Source organism: Anas platyrhynchos, chromosome 6, assembly GCF_047663525.1.
Source record: "Anas platyrhynchos isolate ZD024472 breed Pekin duck chromosome 6, IASCAAS_PekinDuck_T2T, whole genome shotgun sequence".
Taxonomy (NCBI): Eukaryota; Metazoa; Chordata; class Aves; order Anseriformes; family Anatidae; genus Anas; species Anas platyrhynchos.
In genome coordinates, this window is record NC_092592.1 from 11,253,932 (window position 1) to 11,274,734 (window position 20,803).

The 20,803-nt window shown below is 35.1% G+C and overlaps 1 protein-coding gene across 8 annotated transcripts in view; it reads left to right on the forward strand.

Moving 5' to 3' along the window:
* Positions 1 to 20,803, forward strand: part of CCSER2 (coiled-coil serine rich protein 2) — a 72,255-nt gene that overhangs the window by 44,536 nt on the left and 6,916 nt on the right. For 3 of the 8 annotated variants that reach the window (XM_027462490.3, XM_027462492.3, XM_072040043.1), the window contains 4 exons: positions 2,578 to 2,664; positions 4,861 to 4,947; positions 6,028 to 6,126; positions 13,891 to 13,975. In XM_027462490.3, the coding sequence (XP_027318291.2) occupies positions 2,578 to 2,664; positions 4,861 to 4,947; positions 6,028 to 6,126; positions 13,891 to 13,975 (358 nt within the window). Of the gene's footprint in view, positions 1 to 2,577; positions 2,665 to 4,860; positions 4,948 to 6,027; positions 6,127 to 13,890; positions 13,976 to 18,736; positions 18,777 to 20,803 lie in introns of all 8 variants that reach the window. The other 5 variants (XM_038180972.2, XM_027462488.3, XM_038180973.2 and 2 more) reach the window with 2 other exon arrangements.

A 20,803-nucleotide genomic window follows, 5' to 3' on the forward strand; every position in this document is an offset into this window, starting at 1 on the left:
TCAAGAAAAGGAGGCTAAACTGGTGGGTCACTGCAACATTATGTGGTAGATACTTAAAAGAGAGCACACCTGATTGAACTGTGCATGTAAATACATGCATAAATTTATATCAGGTTAAAAAATGAATCTCTAACTAAAGACTTGTTCCTACATAGCTATTTAAATGTGAATATTACAGCATTATTTCTATGTCAATTTACATACTAAAGGCTATTTTCACACCTAAAGTGACAGTAATGTTTAAAAACAACTGTAACAGGAAAGCCAAAACGTATATATTTTGTTGTTGTAGCAATGTTTAAAATTTAGGAAATAGTTACAAACATTAACTATTTTTTCCTTCTAATGCTGCTGTTTTACAAAAGCCATCTTCTTCTGAAGAAATAAAAATGCTTTATTTTTGCTTATTTTCAAACTTACTTTGTAATGCCTTTAGTAAGCATTTGTTCTTGATATGTTGCTGGTTTTGCAAGCATCTTTTATATTTGGCACAAATGAGACTAGTCCAAATGTTTTAAATGTATGTTTATGGTATAATTATGTATTGTATTGTTGGAGGAAAAAAAAAACCACGAGCCAGTAGCTTTCTATATTGGTAATTGCAATGTGGTGATAAGCTTTTTAAAAAGTTCGTCATCATAATTTTACCTAGGGGTTAAAATTATATGCTCTCTCCAAGTTTTCTACAGTTGATGTCTTAATGGGTTATTTCTAGGCTACCAAATATAACGTGTATATAACCAGTTGCATTGTTTTGCAAATTCTGCTTTGTTCTAATTTCCTTTTTTCTTTGTAAATGGATAACCTTGTTCATGCTGGTTTTTTTTTCCCCCATCTCATTTTAGCAATGCAATTATGGAAAAAAAAAAAAAGCAAAACCAAAGACTTGTACCTTAGTACTAGCATATGTTCACAAAAGGGTACTTGAAATTTCCATTGATGGTGTTAAATCTGTTTTTTTTTCCAGTTGTACTGTGTTAATTGTATATGATAAGATAATTAAAACAATGGTAAGGGAATTAGTGCAGATGAACATAGTTTTTTCTTTTGTCATCAGGTACAGCACAGGGCTTGAGTATTTTAATTTAATTGCTAGGAAATTATTGATGAAAATCAATAAATAAAGTTGATGAAATCTGTTGGTTGCTGCTCCCTTTGGCATTATAGAAGTGTTTGGGCTTAAATAAGGTTCTTACCTCTAATGCATCACAGGGCAGAATAATTCAAAAATATTTCAAAACACTATTAGAACTATAGACTGCAAATGGCTGCTTCATCAGCCTGTCACTGGCTGGCAGTCTGCCTGGGATGGACAAACAGCTATTTGTGAATTGACCTAAACCATGTGTTGGACAGTGTAAGCTGAGATACCTGCTATGGTAAGGACTCAGAAGCCTTCAACGACAAAGCTGGGTAATCTTGCTCAAAACAACCCCCCAAAAAAAAAGACCAAGATGGTTTAAAATATAGATTTAAGTAATGGAAATTAAGTTAACTGTCTTTAGTATGATGGAAGCCTTTTGGAACTGTATGCTTGTTCTTAGTATTTTTGTCTTTAAGTTTGGTGATGGTTTTGCATATTTTGGCTGCAAATAATCAGTGCCTCTAGAAAAAAAGTAAAGATTAAAAGGTTAAAAATTACAAAATTCATTTTTTACTTTTTACATCCGGTCAATTTCTTTAATGTTTTAATTAAAATTTATAAGAATTTTATTAAGGAATAAAATCAGATATATTCCTCGTGTATATAAAGGACATAAATAGGGCTATCTTTCTTTCCCCTCAGGTGATTTTTAGCATTTGAGCTGCAGTTTTACCCTTGTGATTTTTTGGGACTTGCTGGCTCAGGCTTGTGGTTTTAGACAGGTTTTGAGACATGCTGATCTCATGCAAGCCTAGTCAGTGAGGTCTTTGAGTAAAGACTTCTTGTCATGGTAGTGTAGGTGTTTAAGGACATACCTAAGCAGTTATCCTTTAGTGTCATTGCTGATTCTTTCTGTTTCTCCTTGCTCTGATTAATTTCAGAATTTATGGCTGTCATTATAGGGGTGAAGAACATCCTTTCATGGTTCCAGTTCGCATAATTGATATTCAGTTCTTGTGGCTGTGAAATAATTTATTCTTAAACTGTACACTGGAAATTCTTAACTAGAAAAGCAATATTTACAAGTTGAAGTATACTCTGTTATTGCTCATCCATTTTAGAATGGGTACTGAAGGAAATGAAGCTTTTAAAATTATGTAATATTACTATTCCTTCCTGATTTAAAAAAACAAACATACATAATGGCCAATATTCACAAAAATCAATACGTTCTGACATAGCTACCTGGACAGCTTCATGAGGAGAGAGAGGCTGTTCGTGGCCCTTGTTTGGGCAGTGTACATGTGCTGCAAGGCACACATTCAAATCAGATGAAAACAACAGCAAGAAAGGAAAACTCAGTGAGATGAGTCAGACACTGTTGCAGGTTCTGCAGGGTTGATGTGTATCCTATATCCTTGAAAGAAAGTTGGGAAGTGTCTTTTTTTTTTTTTTTTCCCAATGAGTAATTTGATGATTTCTTATTCTCTTAGAATGATGAGAATGTGTCACTCGAGGACATAACTCTCTCAATTCCATCCAGTCCAGAACCACAAGAACCTGAGACAACTTACAGTAAGGTAAATGACACTGATTCACTCTCCAGAATAGATACAAACTTGCTTGTAAGAGGAAAATTAATTTTTATCACTGAAGTAGTGTTTTTTGCATCTATTCAAATCTATTTTGTCAAATCAAATTTTGTTCAAATGAAAGAATTTATTTTACCTTCTGAAATACTGACTAATATAAGTACAGTTTAAATACTAACTTTTGATACTTGTAGCAGTTATGGCAGACTAAACTGTAGAGTAACATCTTTCAAGATTTTTCTCAATTTGGTAACTGTTAGAATTTAAAAAGACAATTTTTGCTGATGACAATTTTTGCTTTGAAGTATAATCATACCATAATTTTTGTTACGTGCTGTATTTCATGAGACTTTTTGTTGACTTCTGCTCCAGTTTAAACTATCATTCCTCTAATGCAAGTTTTTCCTGAAATACTGCAGGTATAGCAAACGTAAGAACTTAAAAATTAACAGAATTAACCCCACAAAATCGAAGTTGTACTTACTGTTTTAGAATGGGTATTGAAGAGAGAAGCAATCACAATGGTTATTCCAGAAAGGATCATCTTTTATGGTCACAGGATTGTGCTTTCTACAGTGTTGAAGTTTTATGGAATTACTGGAGGCTCTTACTGTAAAGTCAATACAGAAAGATCACTAATCCTATACTACAGTAGGAGAATAATACTTGTTGAGGAAATAATGAAGTTGAAAATACATTTTGAAAGGGAAGAACACTTACAATCTGATTTCTGTTTGAAAGTCACTTGTCCAAATCCTGATTTCAGGATTTAAGAGGTTTGCCAAAACCATAGATCTACATGTATATCCGTGATCCTTTAACAATCCTGATTTCTACATTATTAACACTTCTTTTAGGACTTATTTTCTCTTGAATTGTTTGTCTGATACATTAGTTGAGCTTGTACTTCAACAGTCGTCTCCCTCACAATCTTAGTTTTAAATTCTAAAGAAAAATATGTTGGTTTTTAACTTCATAGCAAAAAACAAAAGCTAGGTTTAGCTGACACTTCGAATTGTCATTTCCTTAATTGAAGTTAGCATATGGTTTAGAAAAACTGCATAAGAAATCCAACTGAATGCTGTCCTAAAGCAGTAACTAATAACATCTAGTGAAAATGAAAGAGAAGATGAATGCTACTGAATGAAAGAACACCCTTCAATGTATGGCCTAGCTATAATGTTATAATGGCATAGCTGTGAAGTATGTTAAAATTACCATGTGATGAGAATTTTTTTAAATAAAAATTGCATATTTATATATATATTTTTTAAGATTTCTGAAATTTGCATGGCTTAAAGTTGTTAGTTTCTAGTAGGATGAATTTAAATCAATTCTGCTGTTTGCAATCTGGGGGCCCCAGAGCTGAATGCAGTACTCCAAGTGGGGTCTCATCAGAGTGGGACAGAGAATCATGTCCATCAACCTGCTGGCCACGCTGTTTTTGATACAGCCCAGGATGCAATTGACTTTCTTGCCTGCAAGTACACATGGCCAGCTCATGTTTGGGCTTTCATTCACCAATATCCCCAAGCCTTCCTCAGCAGGGCTGCTCTCTATCTACTCATTACACAGCCTGTTACTGATGTTTGAGATTGCCCTGACCAAGTGCAGGACCTTATGTCTAGCATTGTTGAACTTCATGAGGTTTACATGAGCCAACCTCTCAAGCCTGTCAAAGTTCCTCTGGATGGCATCCCTTCCATTCAAAGTGTCAACACCACCACACAGCCTGGTGTTGCTGGCAAACGTGCTGAGGGTGCTCTCAATCCCACTGACCATGTCGACAACCAAGATGTTAAATAATATCAGTCCAAATATTTCTAATGTTACTAACAGAAATACTACTAGAGGCAGTATTTAATGGTTACATTTTTTTTTTGACACTCCATGACACCAGTTTCTTGAATGACAGATGAATCTGTATTGAAATTGCAGCTGGTTTACTTACACGTTGTGAATGTAGGGGGTTGGTTAAACTATTTTAGAGACTTCTAGTCAAATTTTTTTGTTCTTAGTTGCATTTATCGGCCCGCTTCACCAGGTGAAAAAAATAAGGAAAGCATGTACTAATATTACTGCTGGGACACCATGAACACCTAAAGGAGCATGTCCTGTAAAGGTGTAGAGTTATGTTGTACAGCCCATATGGAAAACTTTGTATTGTCCAATGTTCTGTTGCAGACAGAAGATCTGGTGAATGAGATCAGGAAGCTTAAAGATGAACTGAAGAAAAAGGATGAAACAATCAACCAATTAGAGCATCAACTTGTAAGTACAATGTTAAATTCTTAATAAAATTCCAAGTATGTACTGCAGAGTGCAAGTTTAATAGGTAATTCTTACAAAGAATTTAAGAGAGCGAAACTTGTGACTTTGACTATTTTTGTGGGGATCTTTAATTCAGTAGGGCCAGTCATGATTTTTTGTTTAATATTAAGTTGACCAAAGAAAAGTTATGTCTCTGAAATTAGGGGATGCTTATAAATTGTGTCCAGATAAACACAGACTCTCAGGCAAAATTATTTTATGCCTCTTCACTTTTTGTTCCTGTTCAAAGTAAACTTTGAGTTTTGCCGTATATATTTCTGCATTTGGTTCTGCCAAACTAGTCTGGTATGACAATTCTTGCAAAATAATCCCATGTTCTTAAGCCATTTTCTGAAGCTATTTTAGATAAATTGCTTTTTGTATTTACTTGAAACTCATTGATTGATCTTGTCTCAACCAAGATCACAAAGTAGCATGGAGGGGAGGGTATGATGTCACTTAAATGCATTACGTGCTTTAGAAGAGCATTATAGATAGATTTCTTTGGGAATAACTCTGTGATTTCCTGTGCAGTCCATGCCATATTCCATGGCTAATGAGACTATTTTTAACTGCTTTCATAACCCTTTTTAAATTAATGGTAGTGAAACTTAATTCACACTATAGGATATGTTACTGGATATGAAATTTCATTTTATAATAAGTTTCATAACAGTCCCCATGCACCTTCCTTTTGTTAAATGGTAGTAACATTCATGTTTCAATTTTGTCTTGATATATACTGAGTAAAGCTTTTGAACATACTGTTACCTACCTGTTCATCTTGATTAATTGCAGATATTTGCAAGTACTGCATTTTTTTTTTTGCATATGGATGATGGACATCTTTCACGTACTCTCCTGAGAGGGAGACATAGTCCTGGAGAATTAATTGTTAGATAAGCAATTAACACTAGGCCAATACTCTATTTGTATCAATACAAAATAAACATGGTATTGACGTCTGGGCCTCAATGGTGCTTTTCAAGAATATCACCTAGTTTTTTTCTAATAAATTCTCCTTTCTCTTCGGGGGTTAAGGCCACTAGATGTAACTGCCAGAGAGACAACCAAAAATCTTCAGGGGTAACGTCTGTGTGCGCTGATAAGTTTACGCAAACCTCTTGGAGAAGGAGTTCTGTGAGTAAAACTTCCCATTCCTTCTTGGTTATTACTTTGTTTCACTCCCCAATTTTATTTTAAATTTTATTACACAAGTTGGCTGGCCTTATTTAAGAGATTATACTCTTAAATGAGTGTTTTCTTCATACATCCTTACTGCTGTGCCTACTGTACACATTCTTTTGCTGACCTTTTCTTATAAGTTTGTAATAAACTTTTATTTTAAAATACATAATAAAATTTTAGGATTCTGTGCTTAATCATACTTTGCACTACTGACATTACAGGCAGCCCAAGCTGTATATCTAAGCATACATTAAGACATTTTCCTATCTGATTTTCAAATCACAAGTATTCATATCTGTTTTTCGTTGTTGAAGTTTCATTGCTGCTGTGCACATGTTTGAAGAAAAGTACTTGTATTCTAACTCTCAGTCCCTAAGTGTAAAAAACAACAGCAACAACAGCTAAGTTAGTTTTTTTTCTTCCAATCATTTATTTGAAGAGTTTAGCTTAAACAAAAAAATATTGGGTGAAAATCACTTTGACCAAGGACGTGTTCATTCCCATATGTTGTTGCATGATCATATTTGCTTGTGTTATACAACATTGTTAAATTCTTCAAGGATCAGTAATAGAATACTTAAGGTGATGTGAGGGGAGGCAACACTTTTAAATAATAAGGAAATGTCTTTGAACAAGGCTTTTATCAGTCACCAGCAAATAGTCTTCAGATCATAATCTTGCAGCTGCTGCTTCTAGAGAGAATCCTGAGAGATCTATTTGGAGGATGAAAAATGGATTAGAATTCTTGTTTCCTTTTACCCTGTCCCTAGTTATTTGATGTCAGATCATAGTAAAGATGAATTGCCCCTGCCAGCCCTCTAAAACTATTCTTTTAACTATCTGGTGCTAGGACAGAAGTATGATTAGCAGTTGATAGCGAACACTTTTTTTTTTTCCTGTTGAGACCTAGCTCTTCAACATTTTCTCTAGAAAGCACACGAAGTAAAGAGAACATAATCCTAACTGTCTCTTAGTTTGCTCTGGCACTTCTGTTCCACTAAGTAAAAGTGATGTCCTTGATGTTTGTTCCATTCTGTTATCCTGTGTCTTTGGTTCTCTTGTACTATTTCTTTTTCCTAGGTTTTAATTTAATCTGTGACATTCATATAACGTTTTTCTACACTGATACTGTGCCTAAATTAGTGGTTACTGTTGGTGGTCCTTTTCTTCCAATCTCAGTTTCAGTGTAAATTCAGAGACAGATTAGTAACTGTTAAAAGTTAACTGCGAGCTGCAGAAGCTTCAGTTTGAGCAACCTGTATTACTAATTTGTAAGACAAAGATATTGGAGGAGATGGAGAACAGGAGGAAGCTAAGACATTAAATCTCAGGTTAAGGATTCATTTAACCCCATTATCTCTTTCTTCAAGATGAAGTACACTCCTTTGAACTTATTCAGTACTTTTGCTTGAGAATACACTATTTATTGTCATACAGAAATTAATTCAGGTTAAGGGAGAATATCTTTTTAAATAAAAAAGGGCTTATAGCTTTGTTCCTGGTTGGGTGTGTTTTTATGTATGTATATGTATACACATAATAAACCTCTCAGTATTTTTATCTTTACATGTGAAATTTCTCAAGACCATTGATAGTGGAACTGGAAAATGCGAAGTATGGACAAATGTTCAAAACAAACTGCTTTTCAGGAACCGTTATTTGTAAATAATAGCAAAAAACATTTTTGGGCAAAATGCTTACACAATGACTCCATGAAACTTAAAAGCAAATAAGGAGACATTAAAAACAAACCCCAAAACAAACAAATTGGTAGTAGCTTAAGGCAGGACTTCTTAAAGGGCAGCAGTTTTGCTGCTGTAGCCAAGTTCCAGTTCTAATAATCAGACCTCAGTTTTCTGGTTTAATAGTTCCTCTGCTGTATGCTTTATTGCATGGTTTAATATAATCAGAATAAATGTAGATAAAGCCTGGACATGAAGTCATTGTCAATCTGGAACCCAATAACAAAATGTCACTTGCAGTGGAAAGCAGAAGTAAGCTACGTTTTCTTGAGGGATCTACTTTATTCTAACAGTTTACAAATTCTAGTAGAACTGATAACTGTGTGTTAATTTGTGAAGCATAAATAAGTCCTTGAACATGCTAAGTAACGTTTTCAAGAAATGCTTCCAGAAATGTGCTTAAACTTTGTTAATGTAGTGGTATATAACAAATAGTTGCTGGAATAAGCTAGAGAATAGTGAGAGTGGAAATCAGCTATTAAAAGATCTCAGAAACTTAAGACCATGTTAATTGCAGTAATTTATTGCAACTTTATTCTCTACTTAAAATAGCTGATATTCATGATTGCTTATGGTTTTCCTAGTGAATAGACACATAAGTATCACTAAATGTATTCTTTCAAAAATTTTGTATTATCAGTTCGTTTCTTTATTATCAGATACAGATCTACAAAATGGCTGATGTTGATGCGAAAATAAATTTGGGGTTATTCTTAATAGAGACTGCATTTTTTTTTCAAAGTACTTCTACGGGGGGCAAGGGTTATATTTAAAGGTAAATATGTACATAACTATGAACTGTGTAACTTCAGGTTAATTCTTCAAACCTGTTTTGAAATGTTTTGAAAACTGGGCATATTAAAATTTAATAGCTACTTATTGCCCGGTCACACTCCGGTTGTTACATAGTACATCTTGTGTCCTGCAAGTATGCTAAAAACGATAATTTAGAGGCAACCATTCTTTCTGGTTAGCCATCCTCAGAATAAAGTCTTGTGCAGGTATTGACTGCTGGGGTAGAGCATGACATGTCTAGATGGCTTTTATATGCGTCTCTTAAAGTGAATTCACTTCTAGTCAGTATATTCCTTCTGTTTAGCTATCGTGAGAATAATAAAAGTAAAAACTTGATGGAAGTCTTGAATACAAAGTTACCTGAGGAATTTAATGTTGATGGAGAAAGCTTACAGGGAGAAAAATATGAGCATCTGTTACCACAATTGTCTTGCGTGTTTTGCAGCATTGTTTGTGTAATGCAAAATAGTGGAAGATACTGAGACTTTAAAGGTACTAACAGGGGTTAGATGTCTTCTATTTCTGTTGTCAAGTTATTTGATGTCTTGAACTAGAAAGGTTGTTTGCAGATGCTGAGAAGTAAAGTACATTAAGCTAACTATAAACTCCTGAATTTGGATGAACATGCCTGTAAAAAATTCTGGCCCTGAGGTCCAGTTCCTTAGCAGAACATGATTCAAGTGCTCTCCTGTGCCTTGAAACAGTAAATAGAAACAGTAAGAGCTGACTTTCTCCCCTGTCTCAGAGTAGCAAGTGGTGATGAGATTTATTTTGCTTCTTGAAGGTTATATATAATTTCACTCTTGTCTCTGGTAAAACAATAGAAAAACTCAGTGTGCACAGGAGCATGCGTATTCTTGTTCTTTGCTACACCTCTTTTCTACTTCTGTGCTCAGATAATCTTTACCTTCCATTAGTGTAGTGTTCCAGCTGCTTGTTCACATCAATTGTTTTGGTGAACCTTCATAATGCTTTGGTTGTCTTTGTATTGTTGTCTTTTGAGTATTTTCTTCCCTGAGCTTCTGTATGCTTTGACTCTGCAACTCTAAATTTCCAGGTATTGAAGCCTAGTTGCTATGTCAGTATTTATCTTCACATCTGATGTAAGTTTCTCCCATTGTCCAGCACTTCTCAGCTGTGCTGTTCACTTGCTGATCTGTTTTAATATACTAAAAAAAAATACCACTAATGCATGTACTTTCTTGGCAACACGGTACCATGACTGGACTAGATATTCTTGTTGTGCATCTGCTTCTTGCTTTGTTGCAGTGATGCTGCATGACGTGTAGGCATGTGCAGAGCAGAAGTCCTTTAAATCTTACACAGCGGTTCTTGTTTGTTCAGTCTAAAACCAGCACATAAAACTTGATGTTCTATACTTACAAAAATACCATTGCATGGCGGAGCTGCTCATTTACAATCTTCCTGGGTGGTAGGCTAGCAAAAGGAAGCAGCTGCAAAAACATTTTGTTTTCATTGATACTTGGAGTATGTCATCGTAAATTTGTTCATGAGGTAGTGCTCTAAGTTTGTATGCGGCAGCTGGCAATGCTAGGTGAGACAGCAAATATAGACATGTGGATAAAAGTGGCTTTTTCCTGCATTTATTTCTGTAACAGGAAAGACATTTTAAAGCAAAGCAGGAGTGGTTTTGGATATCGGTGTATCCTTAGAAAAATAGCTGCAATGTTTGGCTGTTGGTCTAAGATTACTATGCAGCAGTACGTTAGTACTATTTCTCTTGTCCTGCTCTGGCAAAAGCAATTGCTTTTATTCACGTGATTGCTTATTCTAAGGTTGAGGTCTTTTCCTAGCAATGGAAAGCTCTGGCCTTCATATCTTTGTAGTTGTGTTTTTCTAAAAACGAATCCTCCTGGTCTCCACCAGGTTTTGCAGTGCAGTGAAGGTCAAAACTTCAGGGTCAAACGTTTTAGCTGCAATTGTACAATTCCTCAGGTTCTGTGAAAAACATTCATCACTTTGTTCTGGTTTGTAGGCTGCTTGATCTCAATTGCTCTCGTTTTTCCACACTTTCCCTGAGTATTTTGCCTGGTACTAAATTCTGAATCACTTTCCTGTTGGGATGTTTTTGTTGTTTCACAATTTCAGTATCTGGGAAATGAGAGGAGTGGGACTTCAGTTTAGGGCCCAGATGCACGTAACAGCTGAGGGGAGGAACTGCGGAGACTGCTGTCTAACATTAAAGTGCAAGAGTAAAGATCTGCATCACGCTAAGCTTCAAGACCCAGAAGAATATTATTGGGTTTTTCACTTTTGCATAATTCATTTTTTTTAAATAAACACTTATCTAAGTAGTGTTCTCATCTTTCAATTCTACCATTGTTTGCTTATTATAGTTAGAGGCTCTTTAATAGTCAAGCAAAAAAAGATTGTTTCTCACATTTCTTCCCTATATTCATTAAGAAACTACTATTTTCTGTGTGTTTTAAATATATGTCATAATCTAGAAGACACGCTTATTTGTGTGTATGTGTTCTTTTCCCGTTCTTTGGATTTCTTGGGAGCATCAGCATATGTTTGACTAATGGGGGAGTAAGTGTGAGTCATTCTAGAAAGAAGAGCTTTGTAGATTTCTTTGCTGAAGTTCAGTAAAATACTATTAAAAGTAATCTTCCCTTAAGCCAGCCTTACTGTCAGATACCCCTCTCTTAATGTAATGTATTTGAGGATCAGTACAGTCTTTATCATTTAAAAAAAAAAAAAAAAAAAAAACAACTTAAAATACCCACACTAATAAATTCCCAACACTGTATTTCTTGTTCCTTGTTTGGTTCGACTGATGTTTATGTTTAATTACTTTATTTAACGTACAATTAGGCAATGCTATTATGATTTCTACAAAGGAGAAATTTAGCTTTTATTTGAGATTGGCCTGCATGGAGCAACGTAATCTCTGAAGACTGCTGCTGGAGGAATAGCTGGTTCTGCTTCTCAGCTTATAGCATGTTCTCTGGCATCAGTGAGAAGGGAACTGAACCATGCCTGGAGAGCAGTTTGATTTAGCAGGAGAAACACTGAAAGAAGTTAGTTGCCCTTTCTTAATTTCCTTTTCCAGTCAATAAGTAATGATTAAATACCATGAAGAATTACAGAGAAGACTGTATTTAGGGCTGTGCTTTGAAGTGCTAATATGAATGCTTAAAAAGTACTGGAATGTATCAGGACATCTAAATACATCTAAATACTTTTACAATAATATCATAAGTTTTGTAGATCAGCTGGCTTGTACTTGTCTTAATCTCTTCCTTTAAAGGAAGGAGGAGGATATAGAATTTTCACTACTCCTCTTTATTTAATGCCTTAATGTCAAAGAAATCTAACAGGGAAAAAAAAAACAAACACCACTAATGACAAAAAAAAACAAAAAACAACACAACACATTGCCATGTTGAAGAGGCCTTTAGAAGATGAGACCTGTATCTCGTGATACTGTGCTTTCTACAGTCTGGAGATGGTGTTTTGTTTAGATGTTCAGAGAATGGAAAGAGTGTTTTTTTTTTGTTGTTCCTCTACCGTGACAGGATAAAATGTGAGCAAGCCTACTATAGCTGGCCTGAAAAATGTTGTTGTCTTTTGTACAGAGCTGTGGGAATCTAAAGCTTTTGTTAATCTCATCAATCACTGATCAATTCATCTTGTTTCTAGGAATATTTCTATTTTAAAGACAATGTATTACACTGTTTTGTAATATTACTTAACCGAAACTAGTTATGTTCTTTCATGCAGCAGTCTAAAAATTGTGTGAATGTTGATGACTACTGATGGAGGACTGCAAGAACATGTGAAATAATCAATATCTCCATCTAGAGATAATTGTATTTAAAAAAAAAATCCTTCCAATTTCAAGTAATTGTTGTGTCTCAGCTTCTGAAGATTAAAGTAGTCTTCTCACCTTTTTCCTTTATTTCCTGTTCTAGTTTGTTCTAGCTAACAAAATCCAAGACTTGATTTAAATGGGATGCATTAAGTTATGTTTTAACAGGAATGAAACTCGGAGTAATGATGGGTAAAATCTTAATTAGAAGACAAGCAGTAGTTCAGGAGAATGTTTAAACCTCTGCCAGGATAAATAAAAGCAGAATATTTTTGTAGAAATAATTTGATTAATATTATTTTAAAAGAAGCTTGGAAATAAAATACTGCTGAATTATCTGTCCAGCCTTGGACAAAGGGCAATCCGATGTGCAACTGATAGGCCAGCAAGAAACAAGAGGAGTGGGGCAGATCGTGTTCCTGTCACTTCTGATTGAGATGTTTGTTCAGATGTGTTATACCTGCTGTGTAAGGGAATGCTACAAATGCTTACTGTTGCTGTTTGGTGGTTACTGGTAGTCAGGAAGCAATGGCAGTCCTTATTCTCAGCACCAGTATTCTAGTACCTGCTGAAACAGATGTTTTTAATTGGTAAATAAAGGGGTTGTAAAGACTTAAACCTGTCTTGCTGAAATAGGAAATCAAGTTTGTCTGATTTAAAAGGGTAATTCCAACTTGGGTAGGTTTCCTTTTAAAGGGAAAAACTCATAAACTACATAATGTTACTTTTCCTTGGGTCACTTTTTCAGTTATCTGAAACATCTGACAGCCAAGCCTTGCACGCCATTGACATACAGAGTCACAATTCTCTGATCTATAGAAGAAAGCTCAAGCTCTGAAAATGAACGCAAGGAAAATATTTAAATGTCCCCTCTCCTCTTTCACATTAAATAATACTATCAAAATGCACCAGGCTTTGCTAGGAAATGTTTTTTGAGATAAAATCTTTTTGTTGTAAACTGAAGCTGGTTGTTTTCCCAGTGGATTGGTATTGTTAACCAACGTACTAATCAGGGAGACATTTTAAAAACATTTTTGAAAGCTATGAAAATAACAATTGTAGCATCCATTTTAACACGAAAAGTTCAACTCATATATTTCTCCGTTAAAATAACAGAAATGTTACTTACATGTATATATTGAATTCAAATGGATGTGTATAAGACTTCTGGCTAGTTTAGGGTATTGTAATGTGGACTTCAAAGCTGCCTTAAAGTGGCAAAACTGTGAATATAACGATGCCTTTCTGGGGGAAAACACAAAAGGTTGGTGTGGCTTTTTGGTGTCTTGTTTTTCCCTGTTCTCTTTTTTTATTATACTTCTCCCCCTCTCTCTTTCTGCACAGGGTGGGTATTCTGCTCCCTCCTTCTCTCCCTGGCAGGGCTCACTCCAGGGCATCCCTCGGACTGTTCCACCGCACCGCAGACAGAGTGAGTCTGTACCTCTCACTCATCTCCCTCACTGTGTTCCAGTAGAAGCTTTCCCTTTGCACGCACTGTTCATCTCGTAGTATCCTCCTTTTCAGGCAGATTTACAGGCATACACAAAAGTCTGTGGCTAACCAAATTGCTTCCTTCACCCAGCATATAAGCAGCTACAACTTAAAGCTTTATAACAGATATTAAACGCTGATTTACTTCAGCATTTCCTCAGGCAAAACCGAGTAGGCCCCTGTTTCCCGTCTTGTCTTAACATAAATCTTGCTTGCTGCTTTTTTCCCTTTTTCATGGCTGTAATATACTCTCCTATTTGTGTGTTCTGTTTGCTCATGAGTCTGCATGTATGCGTATGTGGATGTATTTAAACATGTTGTGGAAGTACATAAAAATATCGGTGAGAAAAGTAATTGGCATTGCGTCTCACAAGAAGTTTTCTTAACTTACAGAATGGCTTTCCTGAAACTAGTATTTTTTTTCCTCACAATGTTCATTGTAAAAAGACTTCTAATACACTGAAGTGGCTGTTGTAAAACCTGCATGATTTGCTAACATTGCTTTTGTGCTAGCTATAGTACGGGCTGTTTTAAGATGCTTTTGTTCTCTTGGCTTGGATCTGCAAAACAAGACAATTGCTGATTTTAAAAATGTGTGCTTACATAATCATAGAGAAATGGTAAGTCTTATTTTGTGCTTGGGTATTGCATTGTAAACGGGTAATTGTTCAGAGAAATATAACTGGTTAATAAAACTAAAGTTATATTTTTAAAACTTACTGTAATTTGAAAATTACAGTGTTTGCTTAGCAATGTCCAAGAGTGTATTTGGACAGGAAATACAGTAAAATTATGGAAACACTAAGATTTCCAGGCCCAGCGGAGATCTGAAGAATAAACTGCACCTTGGAAAACTAACCTTACATCTATTTCATTATTTGAAATAACACTAATGATTATTTCAAATGCAAGAAAAAAAATCTTGTAAAATATCTCAAATTGTATTTCAAATACTCTCTTGACGTTTCTGTGCCAGTGTTCATTTAATCAACTCACCAGGAATGCACTCCGTGCTTCATAGGCTTTTCTCTATGCCATAGAGGGATTCACTTTGTGTGTGTGTGTGCATATGTGTAAGTGTATTGAATGTAGAATCCCAAAAGAATGTAGAACCCCAAAAACTGATCATCGTGTGGTCTGTTTCTAGCTAGAGGGCAAGCCATAGCACAGCATAGCTAGGTTGCTGTCCTGTTGGCAGAGAAATACTTCGTAAAGAGTTATTAGATCTGAGGAACATATAAATACCAATTTTTTGGGAGCTTACCAATCATAGTCAGAATGGGATGGTGGTGTCCAAGCTGCTGTGCATCTGTTGCCACATCATTCACACTGACTGTTATACAAAGAAGAAAACTTTCTAATATCTTCCTAGTTCTGAGCCCTGACTTCGTTCTTCCACCAACAGCAGCAGCTTCTTTTTCAGGAACTCCATAGCGAACTTCCATTACTAAAGCTGGTTGGATTTTTTAGTATACATCTTATGTATTAAATTGTATGAATTAATAGTAATGGAAATCAAGTAGGTTAAAATTGGTATGATAAACATAACTGGACTAATCAACCTTAACTCTAATTGCTTCTCAGGAAAATATTTTTATAACTATTTCTAACATTTTTCTTTGTCTAAGTATTTATCTTTTTGATCAAGGTGGAGAAAAAATTAAATGTAAATTAAAATTAAATATAAATTAAAAGGTATGTTGGAAATTCATCTGACACTCACAAGGTCAGTGACTTCTTAATTATTTTTTTAGAGCAGGGTCCCATGAAGTAGCATACTACTAGAATTATCATTAGCATCCTTCTGTCCCCTTGGTTTTGTGGTTTTAAGTCTTCTGTCTGTTGAGTTGGCAGGGAATGCCAAAGGTGGGGTTTTGAAGAAAGTGGTGAGCTGGGTGTCACTGCTAAGAACAGGAAAAGCTTACAGTCAAATTAATGTTGTTTTGCAATAATATAGAGAGGATGTTGGGACCACAAAGGAATCTGTTTTGTTTGGCCATTTTTTTTTGTCTGGAGATGCTGAAATTCAGGCACTTTCGCAAATTCTGCCCAAAGTCTGCACGAACTGGAGCACAAGACATCCTGTCTCAACATCAGGGAGCATTTCCTTACTGCACAGGTGATGGAGCGCTGCCATGGGCTGCCCAGACAGGTGGTAGATTTCTCTTTAGGGATCTTCAAAAGCCACCTGGACGTGGTGCTGGGCACCCTGCTCTGGGGGGCCCTGAGCAGGGGGTATGGCCCATATGGCCTTCCGAGGTCCCTGCCAACCCCAACTGTTCTGTGAGATGCTGAAATTCAGGATTCCAAACCTAAAATAGCATCTGCACTTGTGAATGATGTAGGTTTCTTTGCTATGTTGTTGATAGGTGATGGATACATAGAACACTTGCAAACACAGCAGAGTGAGGGTATAAGTCTCTAAATTGTTCTTTTGTTGTTTACAGCAGCCATGAAAGTATAGCATATACAGGACAGGTACTATCTCCCTGCTATGTAGTATTATAATACCGTCGTGTATACAGTTTAGTTAGCACCAGTTAGAGGGTTACCATGCTTACTGCTTAAGTTGTCCTAAGAACCTGCCATAACACTTGGTTACCGTGCTTTCGACTTGGATACTGTGTTTTGTAATTTTAATAAGAACTATTGTTGTAGTACTTTAACTTTCTGTTGTTTCAACAGCCTGAGAAACAATTCAGCATTTTATATTTCATAAACATTTCCCAATAATACAATTTCATTCTTAAAAAAAAAATAAAAATAAAAATCAATGTATGTTTTTTTACTCATATAATTCATGTTGAACTCAGCTCTTATGCTGTGTTCCTTCTTTTTCTTGGTAATAGAATATATAGCTTGATGACATAGCAAACTTTCCTCAATGCCACTTGAAACTTCTGTATTTGTATTCTGGAGCTTTAATGATGCAGCTCTACAAATGCAGCGTGTAGAATACGCATTTTCAATGAACTGGCTATGAACTATTAAAATTAAAATCTTATACCAGTTTCTGTAGACACCTAACCCCAAGTACTTCTCCATGCAAAAACAGATGAAAGCTGTTTTGTTGCTCACATCAAGAATTGCAGTTCACATCTATTTACTATGTACTTTGTGGGGAAATTTAGAGCTTATGTATTAAAGCATTACAAATAAAATTAATTTAATTCTAGTAGGTGATACGTAGGTTTTTATCACCAACAAGAAAGCTGCTGTATGCATATTGATTATAAATCAGGTGCGTGCTTTACTTTTTCATGCATTTTTTAAAGCAGGGTATATTGCTTAACATTATCATGTGTTTCTGTGATTAATCTAAGACTTTATTGACCAATTCAGGTTCTTGGTATGGTGTGCAAAGTGTTAATGTTAGGAGGAAGAATTTGCCTCAGAAAATTGCCATGGAAGTGTTATGACCCTCATGTGAAAATGTCCTGGAGTGATTATATTATTGTCCTTTATATATACACGTATTTGTGCTGTGGGAGATTAGTGTGCAGCTTGGACTACAGTGGAAATGTTTCTTGTACCTAATTGGTTGTGTTTGCAGACAAAACTCAATTTTATTTGTGGTCATAATTTTGTTTGTTGCACATATATCAGAGTTTATGGATGAAATACCTGCCTTGATATTGCTATATATAATTTCCAGTAATTTTTCTTTAAGACAGTATTTTTCTTGTAGGAATTTTGTTTTTATATCCAGACTACACAGAAAAAAGTCCATGCTATGCCATATTACTAATTATCTTACTACCCTATACAAGGGGGAATGATGGTTTGGAGAAGGGAAAAAAAAAACAAAACACACAACCAAGCCCAATAACAAAATATTGGGCTTGTTTTGTATTGCAATTTGAGATAATATAGCATGCTGTAGAATACTATTTCAAAATCATGAAATACAGGTATAGTACAGCTAGATGGAAGAGAATGACGAAAAAAAAAAATCCACCATGAAAGTATTGACAAATGCTACAGATTTGAGGTGCAAAATCTTGGATGTTTGCCAGAGGTAGAAAATGACAGCTTTCCAGTGTAGCCTTCCAGCAAGGCTACATCTTCAAATGAGGGGCTGTGAAATGACAGCTTGTCCTGTGCTATGGCAGTGAGATAAGGAATGTCAGATTGATCAGAAACTAACGGGTAAGAAGGTTTGTCTTCTTCCTTGCTCCTTACCCCTTTCCAAAAAGAAGAAACTGATAGTTTGGAGTCTTCTCAGACTCATGAGTGAGTTGCAAGCAAGATGGGTAAAGGCAACAAGGATCAAAATATGTAATAGAGTTTCTTATGACGTTGCTATTCATTGTTAGATATCTAATGTGTTTATACGTGGATGCAGACATTTTTGCTGTATACATTTTTAATCATACACAAATTCTAGTTACTATTCTTAATGGCATTTGAAGTGCAAGAGATGAAATATGTTAAAGACTTCAAGTTTGAAGAACAAAGGTGTTCTGTGCAAGTCTTGCTGTAAATATTGTTCATACTGCATTACTACTACTGCAACACTATTGCTATTTCTGTTCCTTGAAGATGGATTAAAAACAAGTTGGGGATGTGCTAATTGCAATTTAAATGATGAAAAGTTGCAGTTCTGTCATGGCAATTGCTCAATGTTTTGTCTTGGTCCTCTGACATCATTGTCCTTGTCTTTTTCTTGTCTCTGCTTTCCCATTATGCCATTGGCAAGGAGTTGAGAAGTTAGTCCATTACTTCTGTGATAAAGCGTGGTACAGTACAACTTCAGATTTTTTCCCATCTCCTCCTCATGCATTTTCACTTTTTTTGCCCTGTGCATGATGCATGTCTATTGGAGATGTGCATGCAGTTCTGATTTCCCATTGCTTCGCTTCCTTCGTTCCTCAAAATACCACAGGGAGAAAATGTCTGTATTTCATTCTGCAGAGTTATTGTATGGGGAAGTGAGATATGTATTCAGATTAGAGATATAGAACAACCAAAGCAAAACTGAAGGGAATTTTACAGTAGGGATACTGCAATGACTATTACTGTTATGGCCAGACTGATACAACTATTTTCAGTATAACATATTTGTATCTTTATTGGCTTTTTTGTTGGAAAACTATCTCAGTGGTTCAGTACTGAGTATTAATGATAAACCTCTTTGCAGATGTGTTGTCATTTTTCTCTGGATGATGAGAGAAACAAAAGAATCTTAGCCTAATGCGATAGGAACTGTAATTTAGTCTTCTTGATGCATCAGTATATCCAAGTCTTTAAAGCTCTTGCCATTACAGAAAAGACTGTTCCCTTGTCTTTCAAAAAAGAAATGCGTGCACAAAGCATTTTGTTTAATGTGCTTTCATTTTGGGGAGAACTCATTTTCCTCAGTTGCATGGTGCAGAAATGTTTTAGAGTTCAACTTCAGATTTCAGGAGTATCACAAAGAAATGCAAAACAAGGTGTTTTGGTCTCCCTGAATAGTTTACTTCTAGTTTTGTCCAATAAACACTCTTAGAATAACAGCCTACACCAAGTCATGGTCTGTACCTCCCTGAAATATTATCTAAAGAGTATTTAGAGCAAGGTAAATGGCAAACTTCTTTAAGGCTTCCATGAAATAAAATATCCTTAGAAGGTAGAATGCTTCTTTCTATTCCCTCCTCCTTCTAATAGTGGATTTCACTAAGTGCTTATCCTTCTACTGGTGCTTTCATTAATACCTAGTCATAATTTAAGCCTCCCTGATAAAAAAAAGAAAATTTATGTATAAGGCAAAGATGTAAGCTGTAGATGAAGATAATGCAATCTTCAGTGTTGAATACGATGTAAACATTTACTTGCATATTTTGGAAGTGTTTCTGCTTTCACTGTAATCTTGAACGGTAATGTGTAGCAAACTGGATGGACTTACACTAAATAGACTCTCAGTGTTAGGAAACAGTACAGTATTTAAAGCAACTTACAGAAAGATGATACCATAGCAGTAGTGCCCTCATAATTCTGTGCATGTAGCTGTTTTCTACTTTTGAATTGCTAACTTCATGAAAATTATGCTGCTTAGACCCTTTTAGGTTATGAAAGATAACAAGGCAAGTACATAATTGACTATTTTTCTATGTAAAACATTAAACGTGAAATTGTCAAAATGGAAAAGCTGAAATATCTCTTATCGAAAATATCATTGAAATATCATTATAGAAGCCTTGTTTCTTTGGAGTATTACATTTTTCTGTGAACTTCCTGTAGAAGTTTAATTTTTTTCTATAACTTAAATTTTTCATTTTGCTGATTAGTATAACCAGCATTATTTGATATAAAGCTAGGATTTATAGAGTCAGATAAAATAATTATCTGTATCTTCTTTTTTTTTAAGACAAGTGTTTAGAAACCCTTTCTAGGTGAGGGGAAAAAGTTTTTTGACAATTATTTTTATGTATTTGGATTTGACACAATACTGCTTACTATAAATTCACTAAATTTTGCCTTCATTGAGATTAGAAAATCTGAGTTACTTAAGTATTTATACAGTAATCAGGTATGTATTGCTTTGGTTTCTGATCTCATTTTTAGCAGTTCTGTTATTGCAAGCATGATCTCAAAACAATGAATTATTATGGCTAACATTTGTCTTTCAACTCCTAAGATGGAAGTATAATGATTTCTGTAAACCATTACAGGAACACTGAAATTAGAAATATGTCAGGAGGATTTTTTTTTTTTTTAAGCTGTAACTCTTAAAATATAGAACTGCTTCTTGTGTTTTTTGCTTCCCTTCTGTAGGATTGTTTGCTTA